The sequence below is a fragment of the Gymnodraco acuticeps genome, unplaced genomic scaffold (assembly GCF_902827175.1).
Source record: "Gymnodraco acuticeps unplaced genomic scaffold, fGymAcu1.1, whole genome shotgun sequence".
Classification (NCBI taxonomy): Eukaryota; Metazoa; Chordata; class Actinopteri; order Perciformes; family Bathydraconidae; genus Gymnodraco; species Gymnodraco acuticeps.
This window is the reverse complement of record NW_022992265.1, coordinates 175,536-197,948: the sequence shown is the minus strand read 5'-3', so window position 1 is coordinate 197,948 and position 22,413 is coordinate 175,536. Positions and strand designations below refer to the sequence as shown.

General features: G+C 39.6%; 1 protein-coding gene across 2 annotated transcripts; it reads left to right on the top strand.

Moving 5' to 3' along the window:
- Positions 1 to 104: 104 nt before the first annotated feature.
- kiaa0753 (KIAA0753 ortholog) lies at positions 105 to 20,992 on the top strand. 2 transcript variants are annotated; one of them, XM_034207037.1, is made up of 18 exons: positions 105 to 512; positions 1,062 to 1,355; positions 1,470 to 1,737; positions 1,916 to 2,025; positions 2,113 to 2,175; positions 2,320 to 2,541; positions 3,127 to 3,298; positions 4,342 to 4,523; positions 5,096 to 5,226; positions 5,878 to 6,030; positions 6,584 to 6,673; positions 8,390 to 8,474; positions 9,474 to 9,542; positions 9,691 to 9,861; positions 10,200 to 10,281; positions 10,477 to 10,597; positions 18,331 to 18,564; positions 20,274 to 20,992. In XM_034207037.1, exons 1-18 carry the CDS (start codon positions 396 to 398, stop codon positions 20,425 to 20,427), a joined length of 2,718 nt encoding a protein of 905 aa, XP_034062928.1. In that variant the 5' UTR covers positions 105 to 395; the 3' UTR covers positions 20,428 to 20,992. The 2 variants fall into 2 exon arrangements, with proteins under 2 accessions (XP_034062928.1, XP_034062927.1); XM_034207036.1 differs by having other exon boundaries at positions 3,127 to 3,307.
- Positions 20,993 to 22,413: the final 1,421 nt, after the last annotated feature.

Genomic DNA, 22,413 nt, shown 5'->3' with positions numbered 1-22,413 from the left:
TATTTGGCACGTGTTTATTAAAAATGCAGTTGCATTAATATTTGACTACTTTCACCTTCCGTACTAGGCGTTAAGAAATAAAACTACTTCCGCTAGGCGGCGTACTGTTGTTGTCATGGCGGCGTTTCAAATTGTTGACAAGCTTACACTAAACTTGAACAAGTCAACCGTGTGTGCTATGTTCATTAACAGTCAGTAAGAAACGTTAATTTATTATTTCTGTATAGACCGTAACAAGCGATGGTCGAATGGATGATGTTTGGATTAACATAAATGTTTGCGGCTTCACTTCCAAAGCATTGTGAGCTTGCTAATGCTAACTCTCACTAGCATTAATGCTTTATATTAAGTATTGATTCCTATTTTTGACTGAGTTGGTGATTGTAGTTTCTACAATGACTGCACGGTTCTTGCAGAGTGGCCCTGCGAGTTTCGTAGGACAGCAAAGCCAAGGGAGAGACTGGTTTGTTCACACCAACAGCGTTTTAACTACTGGGATGTCCCAAACCAAGGTAAACAATATAATATATGTATGAAAAGTCTGTTAACATTCACCTTTGCTCTATCTGTATTATAGATAAATCATTCTACCTTTTTACAAGTGCATACATGTACACCTAGTCCTATTCAGTACAACTAGCGTTAGATAAACCAAATTCCGATCAGCCTTGCAATAAATCGTACTTTGAAAAGGTTAAATGATCAAGTTTTCCACTGTGGCGTTTGGTGCTGTTGGAACAATAATGTATATGATTGTGTCCCTCTGTATCAGTGAGCAAACGCTTGATGACACATCCATCGATACAGCACAACATAGTTAAATAGAACCGACTATTGCACTCTTCTTGAATGATAATGAAGTTACATCAGCAGCTTTTAAAAAGAAGTTAAAACAAAAAACGTATTGTAGGCCGGATGTAATGTGGCAACTGGCTTGAATATAAATGAACAAATAAAATACTTGTTGAGAAAGTGGTGTGAAAGGCATGATTGAGTATCACAATGTCTGCTTGATCACATTGAAGATTCATTAAGACTTACTGATATCTTACACACCACAGCTTTTGTTCAATGAGGCCATCCCTGCAAGAACCAGCAACCGTGCCACCCATGTGTGCCCGCCAGCCCCCATTGTGATAGAGAGGCTGCTGCCACTGTCAGAGCAGCGTGAGACAGCTGACAGCACCAGAAGCTCCATCAGCTTCACCTCCCTCTCAGAGGAGAGACTGCGAGCCGCGGTTCAACTGGCTAAACGAGATCTGAGGAAAAGGCGTCTTGAGTCACTGACAAAATCCTCTGCCAAACTCTCTCAGGATGCCTCTCTTCTTGAAACAAGTGATGTAGAGCTACTCCAGGTAACTCATGTTGATAAATAGTACACATTTTACAATGAATAGTTTCCTGGTTTATGTCCTTTTTAATGAATGATTGCTGCTTTGTTCAGTCAATGAGTCTTCTTCTCTCTATAGGAGCTTGCAGCCACTCCGAGTAAGTTCAAGTTAAAGACCTCCAGTCCAAAAGAGAAAGCAACGCGACCTAGAGTCCAAATGTCAGTGCACACACAGCAGAAGTATCCCATTTCTCCCATGCCTCAGACTGGCAAATCCCCCCCAACAAGAGACCCTGGCCTGAGAAGATTTGAAGGAGTCAAACAAGCTCCTTTAAGCCAGGAGATCTTCAAACTTCAATATGAGCTGGAAGTTTATATTCAGAAAGTAGAAGAGCTAGCCAACAGAGGTAAAAGACTAAAAACAATAAGCTTGTTACATTAAACTTGTTTTTCTTACTATTGATAATATGATTTGACAAAAGTTCTGAAATGTTGGCACCACAATGGGCACACTATTCATGTGTTTTCATAGCACAAATAATGGACTTAACTAAACAATAATGAACAATTGGATTCAAACAACAGGGGAGAAAATAGAGGATCAACTTGAGCCTGAAGAACAAAACAAGTTGGAGTTACGCAGACAGAAGCAGGCAGCCCGCTCAGCAGGTGTCATCTTTGTTCTCCAACAACAGGTATGTATATCTACCACATAAAGCTTCACTGACTTTTTGATTAGCTTTTTATCTATAAGAAATGGTTTGTGGATTTCTATTTGATAGGTAAAAGAGATACAAGAAGATATCGAGAGACTACGCAGCCAGAAACTGTGGGACACGAAAAAGGTTTGCCTTTAACATTATTACAGATTTACTGCTAGGTAGAGCTGAGACCATTTGTGTATTTGTTGAGGAAAATAACACAGTTTTCTATTCTTTATCAATATTGAGATTTTAGCGCTGTGTCATGTTTGACTGTTCTTTTTTCAGTCTGTGGCAATAAGCAGGCTTGCAGCTGCCCACCGTGGGACACTCAGAGCTTTACAGGTTGTCACGCATCAGCTTTCAGATTTATCTCATGGCAAAGTCCCCCCTTATTACAAAGAGCTAGGCCAGCTGATCCGACAGCTCTCTCTGTGCTCAGCCAAGGTTGAAGTAGAACAGAGTTCAGCTGTTCCTGAGACGGCCCTAAGCATCCTACAGAAACTAGAGGTAAGAACAAATCTAAGTATAGGGTATAAGTAACATGTCATTTATCTACCTTAGTGACATGTTGCAACTATTGTATAAAGGACTCTTGGCCCCCCAATTTAAGGGCAATATACAAGAACAATAATTATACACAGACCTAAATAGAGTTGTTTTGTGAATTGATATTCAGGCCATCTGAGCACAGCAGTCCATGCATTTTACTTACTGAAGATACAGCTAGGCAAATAAATGGTCTCACGCCTTTCAACAACAAGGCAATTCAAATGGCTTCCTGAATACAAACATAATTCAATAAAATCCCCCATCTTTTAGTGAAGATAAATGCAGCACAGGAAAGGGAAAACATGTCAGTTGTTGTTTGTTTTTTCACTTATATGACTTAAGTCATTTTTGTAATTCCATCCATACACCATATGACTGCACTGCATTTGGCTTTTAGTTTATAGTATCACTATTCAGAATGATTATGTTCTTGTTTATTTATGAACATAATTATGGAATGATGTTGTAATTGATCTCCATTTATAGATGTTTTTTTTGTGACTTATCCAACATTTTAAAGTCGTGTCACTCTATTCCTCTTAGACTCTGGATTCTGCCCTCAGTAAACAACAGCTGCTTGAAAAAAAGATGCAGGCCCAAGCACGCCCTCCACACAGGAAGTCTCCTCATCGCAGCAGGTCACCTTCTCTTGCACCCAAGGGTCCTAGCACCTCAACCGTGAGAGGGCCTCGCAAACCAGCAAATCCCAAAAGAGGTGTCCGTGGTGTGTTCATTTCCCTGGATGCATTTACATATCTTAAAGCCTTTACTTATTTGTATATAACGTTTGAGTTTGTGCTAGGGCTGCTCGATTATGGCAAAAATCATAATCTCGATTATTTGGGTCAATAATTGATATCACGATTATTAAAAACGATTATCCATTTACTTTGAAAACATCAATTTATTGGAGAAAAAAAACGTGAACAGTATGTTTTTAACAGTTGATTAACCTGAACTTTAAGTATAATTCAACTGAAAAAAAAATAATAATAATAATAATAATAACATTAAAAAAAAAAAAAAAGTAATAATAACATTTAAAAAAAGTAATAATAATAATAAAAAAATAATCGTTTTATTTCTATTACGTTGTTTTCGTAATCGTTGCAAGCCATAATCGTAATTGCGATTAAAATCAGCTCTAGTTTGTGTACATTTTTTGGACATCTTTCTTCAAATGTTTGACCTTGATCATCATCATACAATTTCAAACCTTGCAACATTTTATATAAATCCTGTACTTTCCTTAAATGTATTTCCTCTTTAAGACAAAGCCCTACCTTCTGACTAAGCCTCTAAAAGCGTCACAGAATAAATTGTGTATATAACAAATGACAACCGGTTGAGTCCCCCGAGTATCTAGAAGTCCCCTAAGGGCATTTGTGCAGTTGTGTTTGGGCATCTCACTGTGCCTAAATAGCTGAGAATTAATAATGAGCAATAAAGAGAAGTAATGATCAGAAAAACAGGAACTTAAGGGCAGAACCCCGGCCTCTGTTCCCCTGCTGCTCAGTGTCATGATCAGTGAACTCCTGAAGGCTCCCATTGGGCGGAGAGACATGCTGCGGAAGAGATGACGCAAACACCTACCACGAGTTCAGACTTCCAACTGTCAAGCTCACTGTAATCGGAGGTGTTGTGTTACGACAAGCCCTACTCATGTTTAATAGGGATGAATCACAGCAGCTCTTCCTTTATTTCTCTTTTCATTGAGTATAGATCAAAAAAGTCAAATGTTTTAATATTTGTCAACAGGTAGAAGAATGGCCTCACAGAAGCCCAAACCTACTTCTCTGCAGCTCCTGAACAGAAGAGAGGAGCTGAGAGCAGGCGTGGAGAGCCTTGCCCAGAGAGAGCTGAGACCTCCGTCTAACACCACCTGCAGGAAGGGAGCCGCTCTACACTCTGAGAGAAGCAAGGCTGACATTCTGTTAAAGGTGGCGGCTTGACACTTACAAAGCTGAATTATGTATGCTGTTACTAGGGGTGGACACAATTAGATTTTTGCCGATTTTGCATATGCTGTTATTTTCCAAATCACCTTGGCTGATTGCCGATATTCACACATGTTTTTTCTTCCTGCTTAAGAACATCAAGTCCCTCCTATAATGAAATCAGCTTATTATGATAACCACTGTTATCGTTATGGCCAACTAGCAAAAGTAGTAATAAAATGCAATGTTTTTCAAAATGTACAAAAATCACTGTGCAAGATAAGAAAATATCTTTAATTCAGGTTAAATGTCATGTTTTTCTTCATATAACATATCTACATGCCAGACTGGAGAGAATTGGAATTTGTGACTAATATTAAGGCATGTTATCTGCTGATATATCATTATCTATCCCACACAGGAAATGCTTCATATGATATTAGAAGCAGTGTGATTTGGCTTTTTATTCAAATCCTGTCAAAAAGGCATACGAAGGTGTGCCACTTCAAAGATGTAAACAATCTGAGGATCTTGCAAACATCTAACTTGTGTTTTATATCTTCTTTTTGTCTTAGCGTGATCACAAAGAGGAAGCAGGTTTCCAGCAGCCCACAGTCTCCTCTCAGCTCCGAGTGAACCAGCTCCCTCAGAAAGAGCGCTCCGTGCCCTGGATCCCTTCCTCCCCTCACTCTCCCCCCCGGCAGCCGTGAGTCTGTAAAGCTGAGGACACATTCATTTTGAAAAACCTGTTATTGTTCTCCACTGATTTTGCTCTCAGTGCACACTGGATGATTAAGTTCATTACATAATGTGTATACTGTCATGTCTAAAACTCTAATGTTAAGGTTCATCATTATGAATCCTCTGAGCATTAATGCATTATGAATCAATGAGGTCTGGATACAATTACATGTTTAAATATAAGGGAAACAAGTGCTAAAAGACACCTCTAATATCCAACTTTTCAGCTGGCAAAAAGACGAGAACAGGCTTTATCTGCAAAGCTGTGTAATTATCTGCTAGATAAATAGCTGAATGCTATCCAGGAAACAACAATGGAATATACTGTACAATGATAAAATACACTCATACCAAGTTTAAAGGATAAAACACAGCAACGTTCTCTCTGAAATAGCAACTTTAATCAAATAATGTGACATAGAAAAATGTTTGTATTGAAAACCCCTATTTAGTGTAAATGTTGCAGGCCATTCTCTCTTTACTTTTCACTGTTTCCTTATCTCCATATTCCTCCTACTCAATTCCCACACCATCTATTCTGACTGCTCTTAATTCAGTGTATATCTCTTTTGCCTTTTCATCTCATCCTATCATCCCTCCGCTATTATCTCTGCAGATCCCCTCAAGGAAAACGACCAGAGCCTCGATGTCTCTTCTCTCCTGTGAAGCCCTCGCCCAGCCCTCCGAGGCAGACCCTGGCCGGGGGTTTGGGGGCAGAGCCGGCCTTGAGCTCAGAACGAAAGAACCAAGCTCAGAATGAAGCTATGAGGTGAAAAACATCTCCTATAACTTTATATCCAGCTTTCCATCTCTTGTTTTTATCAGATATTTTATAATGGAGTCTAACTGTTTGTCAGATTCATTATTATTTTAGGTTTAATTAAGCTGTTGTTATTATCTTCATACACACTGTACATCAGACTGTCTGTCCAGGCAAGAGGAAAGCGCAAAGCAAATGGAATCATAATGAGTCCTTCTGTATTCAGAGAGTTATTTATATCCTCTTTGTCAGACCCCACTTGCTGAGCGCCACAGGCAATACTCTCATTCTAATTCAAATGTAATTCTTTCCAATAAATTCGTGCCCGCTAGATTGCAGCCATTTCTCTTTGTGAGTGATTTATAGTTGGCCTGCTTTCAGTGGTCACAAGTGGCTCATTGAGTGAGTGTTCCATATAGGTCTCTGTTTAATCAAATCTTAATCACTATTTGTGCACTCCAACAAATCAGGGGCCTGATTTTAGAGGTGAGGATTATAACGTATTACATGAAATGCATAACGGCTTACATTTGGCTTAATTTGATGATTACTGGCTTGGCAGGAACGCCTGGTTGGATAGGATGACGATGCAGAGACTGAAAGAGCTCAACCAGCTGAGTAAAGAAGAGGCTGAGCGCATTCAGACATTAAGGTGAGGAAAACATCACAACAGATTTGCAGGTTTAAAAAAACAGAGGGGATATTGAAGGTCATAATGTTGTGGGATATTGATCCAGCCAAAATGCAGATTGCTCTGTTGATTCTATCTGTGAACATAATGTGGCCTATATTAATATAATTATAAGAAACACTGAAAAGCATAATAAAATATGCAGACAATTCCTATCATTGCTACCTAATACGTTACAGTTATTAAGGCTGTAATGTCATTTTTTCTTTTGAGTCAGTCCCCACTTTCAATGCTTTTGTTTGTTTGCTCGCGCTCCTCTAACTATATATATATATATATATATATATAACTAATTCATATCAATTCATTATACATTATTCTAAAATTCATTCATAGCATTCTATTTCCATGTTTATTTTTATTTGTATTGCTATTTAACTATATTTTATTACGGTGCAAAAGATTTTTTGTTTTATATTAGATTTCTTGTTTTTTATATTTTATGTATGCACCATGACATCAAGTCAAATTCCTAGTATGTGCGAACCTGGCAATAAACCTGTTTCTGATTCTTCTGATTACATAATGATAACATGTCCTTTATAAACATGTGTATTCAAGGCAAGAAGAAGAAACATTTCCCACCAGTAAAGCCAACAACGCGTAAATCTGCTGCCACCCCAAGGCAGTAATACACTCAGCAATCTGCCGTACAGCTCAATGCACCATGCCAGCAATTAACTGATCAGTTCAATTAGAATTTCAGCATGGGCATAATTACCTACAAACAATAGAGCAGAAAATAATGCAAGTTGTGATTGCAGCAACATCCCATCAGCACCAGAGAGCATATTGGTCTATAGATTTGCTCACATTTGCTAATTAGTCTTTGGACAGTTAAACTCTGCAAGGCCAGCAGCGCTCAGCAGGAGCAGTGAATGGGTTGTAGTCCAAATTTGTTCCGTAATGCTTTAATTCAATTTCTGCATTGAGCAGGTTTGTCCTTCATTCTTCTGATTCCCCACACACAAAGATGCATCTTCTTTTGCTACAGGAAGTACCGCACTCTGCCAAGTGTTTGCATTGTGGAGTTGCTGCCTCACCGGCTATGAATACAATTGTTTATTCGACTCAATCAGCAAACTGCAATTTGAATATAATAGTATCAATATATTGTAAGAAAACTCTGTAATGTTATGACTGAATGTACAAGAATTTTCTGTTAAAATAAGAAAAAGTATTTTAACCCATTTAATGTAGAATTTATAGTGAAGAAAATGGACTAAAGTCAGATAGCCATTTATATGTTAACTGTGTTTTGGGCCAGGAGTTGCTTGCTCCACCTGCTCACCTTATATTAAGTGACGGGCATTCATTACAGATTATTTCTTGCTCTTGTCACTCATCAGTTTAATCTCTAGTGCCCTGAACTGATCTCAGCTGGAGTCATTGTGAGGAGTGTGTCAGGCTTTACAACGAAATGATTTGGCTTCTACAGTGAAAGGATACATTCACAAAAGGGTTTCACAAGGTTTGCCTATATTCAGAGGTCACAGTTTGATAGCGTTTAACTCGCTCGTTTGCAGGCAATGTGAATGTTTCCGTTTAACACAGAGCCTGACAAAGACTGCTTTTTTTGTAGAAACCTGTCAGGCTTGAAAGCAAGATATAGTAAGTGTGTTTAGAAGAACAGAACTTCTGTGACAGCTTGCAGTGTCGATGTGTTTTGGTTTACAGGTCAGAAGCTGTCTCTCCTCGGTTGGGCGAGAGAGCCGAGCAGAGGACCAGAGAGAGAAGCCAGCCCCTTGTGGACCAAGCACAGGTACAAAGACTCATCTGTTCTCTTACAAATGTCAAAGTCAAAAGTCAAAGTCAGCTTTATTGTCAAAATTACTATATGTGTTATACATCCAGAAATCTCGAGATACCGTTTCCCGCAGTCCCACAGTGTGACATATATACATAAAACAAAACAAAAAGGGCCTAGATAAACGGGATATACAATTTAAAATGTTAATAATATATTTTAAATGTTCAAAGTACAGTTTCAGTGCAGGAGCAGCGGAGATGGGCAGAAAAGAGACTGGTGCTGGATGAGGGAAGGTTGTGTGTGTGGGGGGGGGTTAAAGTCTAGGACCATTTGGGGCAGGGTGGAAAAGTGAAACTTGTGCTTGTAATATATAGTACTTCTTAAATATATATGTAACTGTTACACACATATATAACACAGTATTCGTGTGGTAATAAGCCCATTTTTCAAATAGATTCAGTCAATTGAAGTTGAAAACATTTTTTTTTTAAATACATAATTACTTAACAAGCTTGAAATCTACCCTTTATATTTCCTCTTTTTATAAGCAATCTGAAGCTTCTGTTTTAAAGATTGAGCTGCCAACAAAATAAATGAAAACCTGTGGTAAGCTGTGATGGAGGCTGTTGTGTTTCTTAAAGCATTTTCAAGTATCACGCATCATTCATTTGATTGATTTAGCTAACTTATAACTTAACTGATAAGGGAATATACCTCACCTCTAGTGAGCGGCACAGCCCTTTGTATATATTTATATTTGTATATTTGTATATTGTATATATATGTATATATCTGTATGTGGCCCTCAGTGAAAAAAGTTTGGACACCCCTGGCTTAAGGGAAACAATATATACATCTTATTTCATCAAATGAGGAACAGTGCATTTTATATTAACCAAAAGACTAATACAGTTTGACTTTTTGTAATGGAATTGTTTGTATGGACTATGAGATAATGATTGATGCTTGCTTGGGATTAGTTAGACTGAATTTGCCTTTGTTAACCTTCAGATTGGTGAGTCCAGGACCAGGATCAGCTCCTCACTGAGGGATCAGCTGTCTGAGCAGCCTGCAGAGAGGGTGAGCTGTGCTGCTGATGCCACATTTTTCACAGGGGAGAGGACCATTTCCCTTGCTATTGAATACACTTTGAGTTTGGGATCATGCCCTTGAATTCCACCCACTGTTCTTCATGTATTTCTTCTGTTGTGAACGCTGTCCTCCACAGGCAGCAGAGAGTGCTGAGCTGCTGAGTGAGGCGCTGCTGGAGGATCTGTTGGAGGACACTGCCCGGGCGGCGTGGGCGGCCGAGACAGACAGAGAGTTGGAGGGCACGGCCCAGTGTAGGCTGCAGGCCCCCACCCTGGAGAGCATGCTGCTTCGTATGGAGGAGATACAGGTGAGAGCTGCCTGGCAGAAAGACCCTCAAACAGAAGGTCAGTCTGGAACCCCAAAGGTTGCCAGTGATTGGGCTGTTGCTCCTAGTCATTCCAAGAAGGTCCAGATACATACACAAAGGGAATGGACCCTTTTCAGCAACTTTTTAAGAATTTTTAGATTCATTACATTGTGTTTGTTTCTGATGTGTTTAATTGTTTGCTTTGGTCTCTTTGTGTTTTATATGTGTTGGGTATTTGTTGGAAAGCACTGTAACTGTGTTTAGAAGGTGGTACATCACAAAGTTGAATTATTATTATTATTATAATAAAACAAATGTATCTCTCTGTGTCTGAGCAGAAAGATCAGGAGGAAGTGAGGAGACGAATTGCTTCAATCGCCTACTCAGACCCTCTTCACTGGGACCAACCATCAGCAGCAGGTAGACAAACTAAACTCTTGATTGTCCTCAGCATTCACAGAAATCATTTCCCACATGTCTCCTCTAGGTGGAGACAATGCTACAGCTGATAAGAATAGGTGAATACTTGTCATTCTGACTGTAAGCTCTGTCTCTCTGTCTATTCCCCTGCTCCGCCCCATCCCTTCCTTTCCCCTTCCTCTCTCCTCTCCTCAGGACCCCAGTGCGGTGCTCCGGGCTCCAGGCCAGCCTCTCCTCAGCCAATTAGACTCACAAGGCCAGTGCTGAGGCAGGGATCTGCAGCAGATATTGTCTTACAGAAACCCGTGGAGACTGGGTGGGTTACTTTGTCCTTCACCTGATTTCTTCACTCACATAACCCACCATTTTTAAATATCATCTTCCTACTGATTGCTTTCCCACCTCGCTGTTTTATTCATCTTCTAATCGCAGTAGTCACATCCGGGAGTGCTACCAGAATATATTAGCTGCATGCAGTGCAACAACAGGGTTTGACCTATTTAACTTCCTCCCAGATCTTAGCCCCTTATTTTAGTAGTCATGGCTCCAAGAAAATACAGTACATTTAGTTGATGACATTATGATATAACCCAAATAGTGTTTTTTTGCAGATATGACTCAGATCTGTTTTTGTGCACAAATCATATACAATGTGATCTTTTGGATTTTAGGCTAATTGAATACAATACTGATGTTTTGCAATCCATCTCAGTCTGAAAAGTCACATCATTTCGTGAACCTTCAGGTCACTGTAGATCATCATTTGTCATCATTCTGTGCTGGCAGGAAGACCAATTTGATTGGTTGTCACCTCGTTGCGTGATTTAGAAAAAAAAAAGAGGTCAGCTCATCTTCGAAAAGTAAACAGATTGGCAGCAATTGGGTCGCGCTGTGTGAACGTAGCCTAGTAACTTTGATTGCAATTCATGAGAAAATAAACGTTTTAAATTGCCGTTCAGGACTTACTGCTGTTACAATTCTAAAAGCAATAGCAGCCTCATCCACAGGAAGTCATTCACTTCTGGCTAAATTAGACTGCAAGACTTGACAAAAACTGGTAAATGTTTCTCCAACGATGCACATTTTTTCCCACATAATGGTCGTCCTATAATCGCACTCCCACCGGGAGATCTGCGTCATCCCACAAACACTCACTTGGTGGCTCCCGTACTCAGGGCAAAGTCTATTCCTGACTCAGGCAGCAGACTCCACAGAGAGACCCTCCACTGCCCAGGGCTTTGGCTGCAGCTGCTGTTCTGCTTAAATGAATGAGGAACTTGGAAGGAGTAGCTAAGAGAGTGGAAGGACTAGAAGTTGTTGATACAGAAAAGCAGGATCCCCTCAAACAAATTCAAGCAGCAACATTAGTAAATTAAAGTCGGTCAGACATGGAGTGCCTCAGGTTGCCCTTTGATCCACTTTGACTCATCTTGGACTCAGTCTTCTTTCATCAAGTAATAGCTCTATTTTTTGACAGATAAGAGTGCTGGGATGTCAAGTATTCAGTTTATTGGGTTTTGTTTTCTTCAGAGGTATCCATGCTAGCAGCTTTTAACAAGGATAAAGTCATGTGAGAACTGCCAGCTCATTTGTTCTGAAACTCCCCTGACTCATTTTAGCATCAAAGAGAGACAGATCTGCCTGCATCACTTTCATACTCAGTCCAAATTACAATATCTTTTTTAAATGTTTTGGCACTCGGCTGGACCTTGTCATGTTTTCTCTTTGACACATGGACTCACATCCGATGTCATGAGGATTTCTTTGACATTGAGCGGTGGAAAAAATCTCTGATGTCAGAGTGAAACTAAATCTCTGTAAAGGGGCCTGAATAAATGACAAATATAGAAAAGAAGATTAACTATTTAATACGAATGTTAGCATTGGTGTGTTAACAATAAGTGGTTGATGTATTCTCTATAGAACTCATATATTGGTTTATATTTTGAATGGGGGCATCTGATATTTCTTGACTATCGTTGGATTTATTGGTTTATGTCGGTACATTGATCAACATAGTCCTTTTTAAAATGTCTCACTCAGCATAACAGCACAACTTTGTTAATGAAAGTTATGTAAATCAAATATTATGTGGCTAAACAATTGCCAAGCACTTCTTCTGTCAGCAGCATTAGCAAAATAATAACAATCTATGGTAATTATTTGTCGACATTTCCATCGCTCTCAGTCTCCACTGAATGAAAACCCCATTTTTTTTTTAAAGAAGTAACTTGTCAACTACTTGGATAAGTTAGTCCTTTTGTTTGGAAATAGAGCTCTTAATATGCATATGTAATTCAAGTTTCCATATTTTCTTCATCAAAAGAGCTGACAGAGAAAAACGTGCCAGTAAATGTAACAATTGTTGCAGTTAGTGAACTATACTAAAAGCAGATTTGTAGCTTTTCTTAAGCTATATATCCTTGTGCAAGAAAACTTGTTGAAAACGATTTTTCTCCCACAGGGCTCAGTTCCTTTTGGAAGGAATCGAGTTGGAAGTAGGGAGTCATTTGGTGTGACATAGAAGGGGAACTTGTATTTATTAGGCACATTGTTTTATAGAGCTGTCTTCTGGGGCCAAGGAGTTGCTCAGTAAACAGAGCTGAGCTGTAAGGGAGAGGAGCGGGCTGCCTGTCCTGCAGTGTTGCTCGCTCTAAAATCACCCGGGTGGCACATTTCACATCACAGTGGAGATTAAGGGAAGAGAAGTTTGACTACAAAACCCTGCCGCTTGTTGCATCAGCGATACTAGCGAGAGCCGCATTAACACAGAACTAGCCTGACCCAAACATGTGGCAGTCTGCTGGTTGAATTGTGCTGTTGTTGAATAATTGTCACAATGTGGAGGTCTTAAACAGGAAATGACAGAATCTGAAGTAATCCTTCTTGACAGTCTGCAGCCTGAGGAAATAAGCTTGATTTAATGATTTTGCGTCAGTTCGATCCCAGAGTCAACATACTGACCTCATTAGGAACAGTAATTCTATGGACAGTGAAAAGTGTTATTGCGAAAAACACAAGTCTCATTAGGTGTTCGTAACTGCAGCAAGCTTCAGGTCCGTCTAGATAATCGAATGCATGCTATCAGATAATTGACAGTAATGTGCAATAAGCGAGAAGTATACTGGGCTTAAGAAGAGAGGGAATAGAAAATGATTGATGAGATTGATCAGACTCTGCTTTCATTTAGCCTGTACAGCAACTGAGCAGAGGAATAACACATACTCATTTTCTAAAGAGAGAAAAATGGCCCAGGAATGCATTTTAAGTTCAACTTTTGGTGTGTGTTAATCCTCTGTCAGTGTTGACTCTTCAAGTGTTCAGTGTAGTAGAAAGTGAGGCTTACATGGGGGTTTGGAACAGCAAAATGTGTGAAGAGCTCATCATGTGCTCTCTCTGCCCTGATTGGCTGCTTGTAACCCACATGTGTCTGTCCAGAGGGATACAACAGTGGCTGCTGTACGCAGGAAAACAGAGTCCTGCATGCTATCTCTACACACATATTTTAAACACACACCAAGGAACCACATTTGTGACACCAGAAATGTTTGGTAGCTCATTTGATTGTATTGAAGGATGACTGGGACACTGGCAGACTGTTAATGATTATGGTTAACAGCTTTTATTTTAAGTGCTGTTATAGAGGCACAGAGGACTAATTTTCAAATCAGACACATTGAGAAAGTAGGAAATAGAACAGATTAATTTTATTCTATACAGGTGCTTTCCCCGAAAACAGAATCTATTATTCTTTACCTCGGCTGTCTTTGCGCTTGTGTTTGTGAGAGTGCTATCAAGCGACCACACAGACAATGGAGTGAGAGATTTCATCTTTGGAAACATCAGCAGAGCTGCAGATAAGATTTATGTATCCATGGCGAAGAGCCCAGACACAGACGCAGATTGTCCCCCCCCCCTCTTTGCTAACGCTGACTGACCAACCCCAGCTGCATCAGCAGGTCAAACAAATCAATGAAAAGATGAAAGCCCCACTCAGCCATATTCAAACCCTTTCATGTATTTCTTTTTGATCTGCTCTCTCACTTCACGGCCTCTTTGTTTAACATCTACAGTCCTTTTAGGCCAAGTACTACAAACAAGCCAAAAGCCGCGTTGCACAGTCTATGGTTGCACAGTAACCGGTTGTCTGGTAGATTTGCAATGTTCCCATTCATTGAATCCAGTCATGACCTCAGATTTGCAAAGACTGGGGATTCCACCTGATTAACGTACAAGAGATCAGACACCTGGAATATAAAGGAGGTCTGGGTAGAGCTTCACTGAATAAGCACGGAAATTGCAACACTATAAATTGTCCTCCGTGCTACTTCTCTTCCACCTGTGTCTGTCCTGCTGTTTTCAAAAGCTCCCTTGTGAATCTACCTTGTAAACCTCTTGATTTCTCTGAGTCACATTTGGCTTTGTCCAACTCGGAGTGAGCACAGCCGCCATCCCTTTTGATATTTCTCATTTGGCAACGTGGCCGGGTCCGGGGGTGCCATGTAATTCATGACTGGAGCTTTTTTACAGAAACTAGAAGGCAAACTTGGAAATCAATTGATGGGATCTTGCTATTAGGTTACGTTGTTCATTCGTTTTTGGTCTTTTCCAGGTGGTGCAAGTTGTAAATTAGAAACGTTGTTTAAATGTTCCTATTAGGGCTACAATCTAATTATACTATACTAATTGAGATGTGTTTTTTTAATGTACTACAACACATCCCAACTGGCAATACATCTAAAATGCTACCCTATATTTGCCTTTAGTTTTGATACTAGTGGATGTGTATGTTTTCCATGCTGCTACCTTGAATGATTGTTAAAAATCGAGCCATGCCCCATGTTTAATGTGGACTGGCCTATGCTAAGACTTGCTCTGCACTAGGGCTGCACGATTTTGGGAAATAATCTAATTGCGATTTTTCTGACAAATATTGCGATTCGATTTGAGATATTTGTTTTTAAGCGACCCAACGGAAGTTTATTGTAAAATGCGGCCATATCTCCGGCTAGGAAGGTCGTATCAACGTGCTCCTGTCTCTAGCACCCCCGCAGCCCGAGCTACGAGTGAAAGAACTAAACTTACATGAAACTTCCGTTGGGTTGCTTTAAAGTCAAGCTTCAGTTAAAGATTCACCCTTTTAGATGTAAATCATGTGATGGAGCATTACTAACCTGACTCAGATGCTTTGTTTCACCAAACCATCTAGGAAAGCTCCATTGGAAGCCATTTGGAAAGGGCAGGCACTTTCAAAAATACTTGGCAGGTGATTGGATCAATCTGTCATATTTTTTTATTTATAGAAGGACCATGCATACATATAGCTAATTTCCATCTGTGGTTCTCAGACAGGTTCATAACAATCAATAAACAAATAATAACATTGCATGATCTCTATCAAACAATTTTAAAAGCTGATTTAAGTACAGCTCAATAAATTAATACATAGTACACTTGAAATACACTTACATGATCTCGGTCACTCAAATAATTATAAAGCCTGATTTAAATACAGGTTACGAACAAAATACTTAGTACACTTCAAACACACTTAAAGGTGGGGTAGGTAAGTTTGAGAAACCGGCCCATACACTTTTTGATATATTCCATGGAATGCTCTTAACATCCCGATAGCAATGAATATCTGAAGTGCTTTGACAAAAAATCCACAAAACAATGTCATCTGTGGAAGCCGTAGCACTCTAAAAAGCACGACCAATCATCTGAGCCGGCCCGGCTAAAATAACTGGATGGCCTACCTGCCTGTCAGCCTTCCATCTGTGCACAAACTTATCTCGTGCCCTCATTGGTCATGTCGTGTGTGTTGGAGGAGGGGCTCTGTAAGGAAGTGGCAGATTTTTTCCGGTTGTGTATTTTCAAATTCTAGCGCACTCGAGCCGGTTTCTCCAACGTACTTACCCCACCTTTAAATGAAATATCTAAGATATAGTATGACAATACAGTTCAAATAAAAAACAACCTCAGATTACAGTGTAATTCATGTTGGCGTGACAGGTTGCTTAATATCATTTTTGTTGCACCATAAGAAAACGAGTTGAAATCAGTACAGGTTTTAAGTTCAACTGGAAGAGTATTCCAGTGCTTGATGACCGTAAACGAAAATGCTGATCGTCCAAAGGCAGTGCGCCTCAGAGGGATGGTTAGATCTGCATTTAATGCAGATCTGGAGTTTCTGCTCACGGCGAAGCTGAAAAAATCCCCTCAACGGTGGTGTTGTAGAATTGTGAATGATTCTGAATACCAATCGAACTCGGGAAAGTAGAACAAGACTATCAAAACTGAAAAGTTTGTATTTGGACAGTATATTGCAATGATGGTGTTTTAGTGACTTTCTATCCATAACTTTTAAGGCTTGTTTATAAAGAACCTCAAGTGGTCTCATAGCAGTCTTAGTTGCTTGGGACCAGCAGGTTATACAGTAGTGAAAATGTGACAGTATCATGGCATGCAAAAAGATTTTCGATGCTTCTATGTTTAATGAGTTCCTAATATGTTTATATTTTATTTGAAAATGTTATATTTCAGCTTTCTAGTCATGCTTCTAATATGGCTTTCAAAAGTCAAATTGGCATCCAAGATCACTCCCAATCTGTCTATCACCTTCTATCATGGGCCACTTCTGATTGGTTAACAATGGCTGGTACATGTGGAGCACAGCACTTCTGATTAGTGTGGATGACTGACACACAAGAAGAACAACAACAACAAAAATGTAAAATAAAAAAAAAATGTTATAAAAAATCGCAGGCTTTGCAATTTGATAATCACATCATTACAAATCACGATTTCGATTTAAAATCGATTAATCGTTCAGCCCTACTCTGCACCATAGGGCATGTTTTCTCCAAAACTGCCTTCACAGCAGTGGCTGCTGTATCGATAAAGTAGCATCAGGAATTAATGTCATGATTGATTTCCATATCAATTTTTTTTCTCACCAACCCTAGTTTTAACCGTGTAATTTACGTTACCCTTTCATACAGCCTACCCATAAACACACACCCTTGTGACCACACAGGAGGAATGATTTAATGAAATGTTCACTACATATGTCGTATTCAGCTATTTCTTGTCCTTTAACCCTATCAACAAGCTTCAGAGTTGTGTACTAAATAATATAAAGATGTATGAGTTCAATACTCAGGAAATATTGTAATGTATGTGTATGAAGGTTAACCTGTGCGCTGAGCCGATTTGGTAGTTGTACTTTTATTTTTTGTCTTGTTTTCTTTATATGTTATGTTTTCTTTTTATCCTCTGATCTTAATGCACACATTCTAAGAGTATGGGGGATCCTAATAAATACAGACAAATAGTCATAAGATTTCTGTTAACAATCACACATGTATTGAAGTTTAAACTTGGCTGTGAAGATGCATCCACGTGGTCTGAATGTCTACAAGAAAGGCAGGCAGGTTTGTCTTCTTTTTGATTTCGGCACAAAAAGCAGGGGGAAATTCTGACTATATAAATACGAAGTGAATTCTTTGACCACAATGGTCCTCAGACGGCCATCAGACAGTGAATCGACCTGTTGCAGACTGTAAGCCGAGTTGACAGTGCTGACAGTTTGGTATTTATGGCCACCCTGTGGTTTGCAGCCCTCACAGTCAAAACAGAAACAGGTTCAGCCGAGGCCGGGGAGCACAAAGGGGAGGCACTATGCTTTGGGAACTGCTGCAACACTAAATATAGCACAGAAAGCGGCGTCGCAGCATCCAGACTGATTTGTTCAAGCAGAGAGGATTATCAGGCCAGACCATGGCAATGCCCAGCTGAGCCCCGGCTCTCTAAAAGAGAGGCAGACCAGATCGCTGGACACCTCTCATACACTTATCACAAATATTGTTTCTGGTCATTGACTGTGCTGCACTCCATTCTGACTACCACATCAATACATGTGTTTGCGTCTTCTTCACAGCCTTCTGAAGCCCATTTCATACAGAAATACGCTAAAGGTAATAAAAAGGTGTTGTGGAGATATACCAGCTTGCCTCCTCTCATAATCCTCCTCTTGTGTTTCTTCAGACATAGCATCCTCTCTGAGAACAGCCTGACAGAGGAGGCGTCCCAAGATGAACGACAGCCAAGACATAGCACCGTGTTCCCCGGCCCAGTGGAAAGGAGCAGGGGGACTGTTATCTCTGTGCCAGGCAGCATGCTGAGGAACATCCGTGGGTACAGGGAAGACTACGAAGCCTACCTGCGCGTTGTGTCTCACGAGGCTGTCGGCAGCTTCAACCCCTGGGCCATCGCAGACAGGTAGCGTCTAACAGTTTATTCCCCTGTCTTTGGGCTCCTCTCTAACATATTAGCAGAATCAAATGCTTATTTTGTGTTACCAGAGCAACATAGAAACTACATTTGTCCTCTCTTCTCTCTATTTTGTCCTTGGACGAGCTCAATTCTCTGAGCAAAAGGAGTTCATGGTTTGCATAGTGTGTCCCTGGTGTTCACTGTTGTTCTCCCACTCACACATTTGCATACTTAACAGAATTCTTAAGTTGCTGCAATGCAGAATACTCCCTCTCCTCTTACTGAGCATACTGAATCCATGTGTTTGATGTATCAGATCTACACTTCAGAAGGTTTTTGTAGGTCTCCCTGAGTCATAGATATGTGTGGGATTGTAAACAGCTCAATACATTGTTTTTTGCTTCAGAGTAGAAAAGACTAATGCCCGGTCCCACTCATGGGATCTGACTGCTTCTCTTTCTGGCTCATTAACTGTCCAACATCAAAAAAACAAAACTAATGGTCTTTGCTTTTCGGATTTTGGAGAAAAATAAGGATAATGTCTGAGACGAAGCCATCCAGTTACCTCAGTGTTTTAAAAGAACGAACACAAACATACAGACGTCTACAGTTTGACACACTTTGTAGCATCCTGTGTGTCTGATGAGTCGATAATGCCTAGTGGATCCAAACCCAACATAAAACAACTTTGGCACAGACCAAACACAGAAAACATACTAACTTCAAGCTGTTCATCGCATCATTTGAACCACTTCAATATTTTATTTTATTCTAGTGGACGGATTAATATGAAAATTCACTGCAAAACAGAATAGCATAATAATTCAGGGTTGCATTATTACTATTACATCTTTATTTAGGACCATGCCTAATAATACATTAGTCTCAAAAAGAGAAGATATTCCTTTTGTTTTCATATTAATGAGAAGCTTGTGCTCTATAATTACTTATACAAATGAACTGAGAATTGCATCATATTTGAAGCAGTAAACATTCAGAATAATGAAAAGTCAATCAGTATATATAGCTAGATAGCTTTTAGCATGTTAGTGTTATAAAATGTTTCCTAATAGCTGTTCCTGATTAGTTCCATTCTAATGTACGCTGTATAAAGTGTTGAGAGCAAAGCAATCTTGTTTTGCTCTTCTAAGCTACAGGTAGTTCAACATCACACAATTACTCATTGTTTTGTTGCACCGACAACCTAATAATTCAGTTTTTTTACGCCAGTCGCACTGGCCTGCTTCAGTGTGTTTGTGAGGCCCAGATCATGATCACCACGCTGTAGTTTAGCACCGCTCTTTTGACGTATTTTCTTTCCTTTTTTTCATATGCAGTCAGCAAACTGAAAAACAGCTTTGATTGCGCCTTTTTGCAGTTTGAACAACTTGAGGCTGACATTTTCTCAGTTCACATTTAAGTAATGTATCCATCTTATGTATAGAAATTAATAAAAACAAATGATTAAGCTATTTTAAAAAGCCCTAGTCTCAAATCAAAGAATAATTGGTCTAGATTATTTTTACAGTTGTCATTTGTCATATATTCTCTCTTTGTTTCATTTATTGTGATGCAGAACAAGAATTGTCAGATGTTAGATTTTGACTTTGACATTCAATTAAAAGTTTGTAAATGTCTTTTTAACTGAATGGGAGCTTTCTTTGCATCTTGGTTTCAAGGAGAATATCTTGCTTCTTTTCTTCCTCGTTCCACAGCCTGGCGGAGGAGCTGCTGTCCGAGGCTCTGGCCGATGTGGCAGCAGAGTTTCAGGATGTTGTGGAGGAGTACGCAGAGGCTGTGTTTACCTCAGAGTTCCTTCAGCCAATCCAGTCGCCTCCTGCTTCAGCTGCAGCTTTGGTCAGCCAATAGGATGTATTATGGAGCATCATGGATATAGCAGTTTTTTACAAATGGCTATAATATGTATTTATTTTCAGCGAAAACGATGTAAATATCAAAGATCTAGTTTCACTTTGTCGACAAGGAATGTGATAATTAGTCATGTTTCTCTATATATACATTTTGGAATTAAACTCTTTCTCGTATGTACTTATTGTGTCAATCTTTAGATCTCTATTTCATTTGGCACGTTTTAATGAAGCTGCGGGAGTGTGGTATTGCACAGGGAGCGTTAGTCACATAACTCTTCATGGTCCTTCTGTATCTGCGATTGAATTCCACAGGGAAAGTTACTTTACTTTAGATAAGCTTAGAGAGACCATTATGACATTACAGAGGATTATAAGATTAAAGCTCTTCCCTTGCACTTGGTTTAAATCTCCCTGAGGATATCTCACATATTCTATTTCCATGTTGGAATATGGAAATAAATGTATTTGAGTCGTCTCCAACAAAATGACCAGGAAGCCAACAATCGTGTTTGAACCTTTGTAACCTGATTGGTTTTGTTTGCTTTAATGTCTTGACAAGTGTCTAAAAGCAGCAAAATATGTAATTTCTCCTCGCTAGTAAATGTGTTATTCTTGGAAAATAAATATTAACATGTTTGAACATTTAGTTTAACACCCCTAAATAAGGAGATTTTCAGTCTTTTCTTGATTTATTTTTTCCCACAGAGACAAAACAAATGGCCATCAGTTTATAAATTGTTGCTCCCAAGCTACTGAATCCTGCATAGTTGTTCATGTTGAATGAAAAATAAACAAGGGTGAGCTTCGTAGTGTTAGAAGATGTCCCTGGAGAGCAACATGAAAGCCATCCAGACAGAAAAAGACACATTCAAATGTTGTGTTGGCCCGTGGGGACCAGCCTCTGACAGGGGACATACAGTGACTGAATGCATTAGCTCACATTCAATCAGCTGCCTCTCTTTCCTCTCGGGGTGGATTCTGCGTGGGCGTCTGAATACGTGCAGGCTTTCACAGGCGCAAGCTCGCTTTCCTCTTTTCGATCCAGGACAGATAGAAATTGGTAGGCTCAAAGTGAGGTCTTCCCACTGCCGTACAGAACTAATGCTTTATATTCCTTTGGCTAATGGTGAAACTAAAGGCATTAAATGAATCTGTTCATTTCAGAGGGGCTAATTTCTAATGATGTTTCATTGTTATGGTTCAGAAGATTCCAATGCCTCTGCCAAGAGACATTCAAAAGATAATACATGTTTGTATCTGCAGCCATCACTTAGACTTTGACTGGGAGACGGTGAGAGAATCCCATACCTGCTTATTTCTCTTTAAAATATGTATTTCTTTATGTACAGTGAACATCTGTTGCATAAGCATGAACATTCACAAACAGATGATCCTGTGCATGGACCATCATTAGCACTGGTTTGCACATTATTATAATTTTGAATGGTCAGAGAGGTTTAACCTTGCCTCCAGCCAGCTCTGACTGCTCATCAGATGTCATCTCAGGATCGGTGAGCACACAGATGACTTGAATATATTCATCATGCATTTAGAGCGAGCACTTTGCTATACAGGTGAATCAAGGCTGCTCTGTGTCACCTGCAGCTGAATTGCTGTCCTCAAACTAGATGGATATGAATCATATGACTTATTACTCATGTTTGCTGTTCTCAAGGATATTATCTTGGAGCTGAAGTGGTGAAGGGATGCTTTCTGCTAACCTGACTAATCACTGAGCAATTTGTTGTGCAAATACTTCCATTGTTTGCATTCAACCCCTACAAAAAGTTCCTCTTTACTTAAATGATGTTGAGGCTTCATAGACTGTCTAAGATTCCATAAAACACATGCAACTGCTGGGCAGTTTTTGAATGTGTGCATCAGTCATTTTGTCACAGCATTAATTATGAGGGAAAGTTAATGGTCTTGGTATAATCATCAAGTAATGAAACGAGTAAGGAAGCAGATTCCCCACAGTCTAAAT

Bases quoted from the DNA above. Each gene is read 5' to 3' on its own strand.
- kiaa0753 (XM_034207036.1), top strand. From the start codon at position 396: ATGACTGCACGGTTCTTGCAGAGTGGCCCTGCGAGTTTCGTAGGACAG. The intron at 9,862-10,199 runs GTGAGAGCTGCC...GTGTCTGAGCAG, and splicing joins TTCGTATGGAGGAGATACAG to AAAGATCAGGAGGAAGTGAG. The intron at 18,565-20,273 runs GTAGCGTCTAAC...CTCGTTCCACAG, and splicing joins CCCTGGGCCATCGCAGACAG to CCTGGCGGAGGAGCTGCTGT.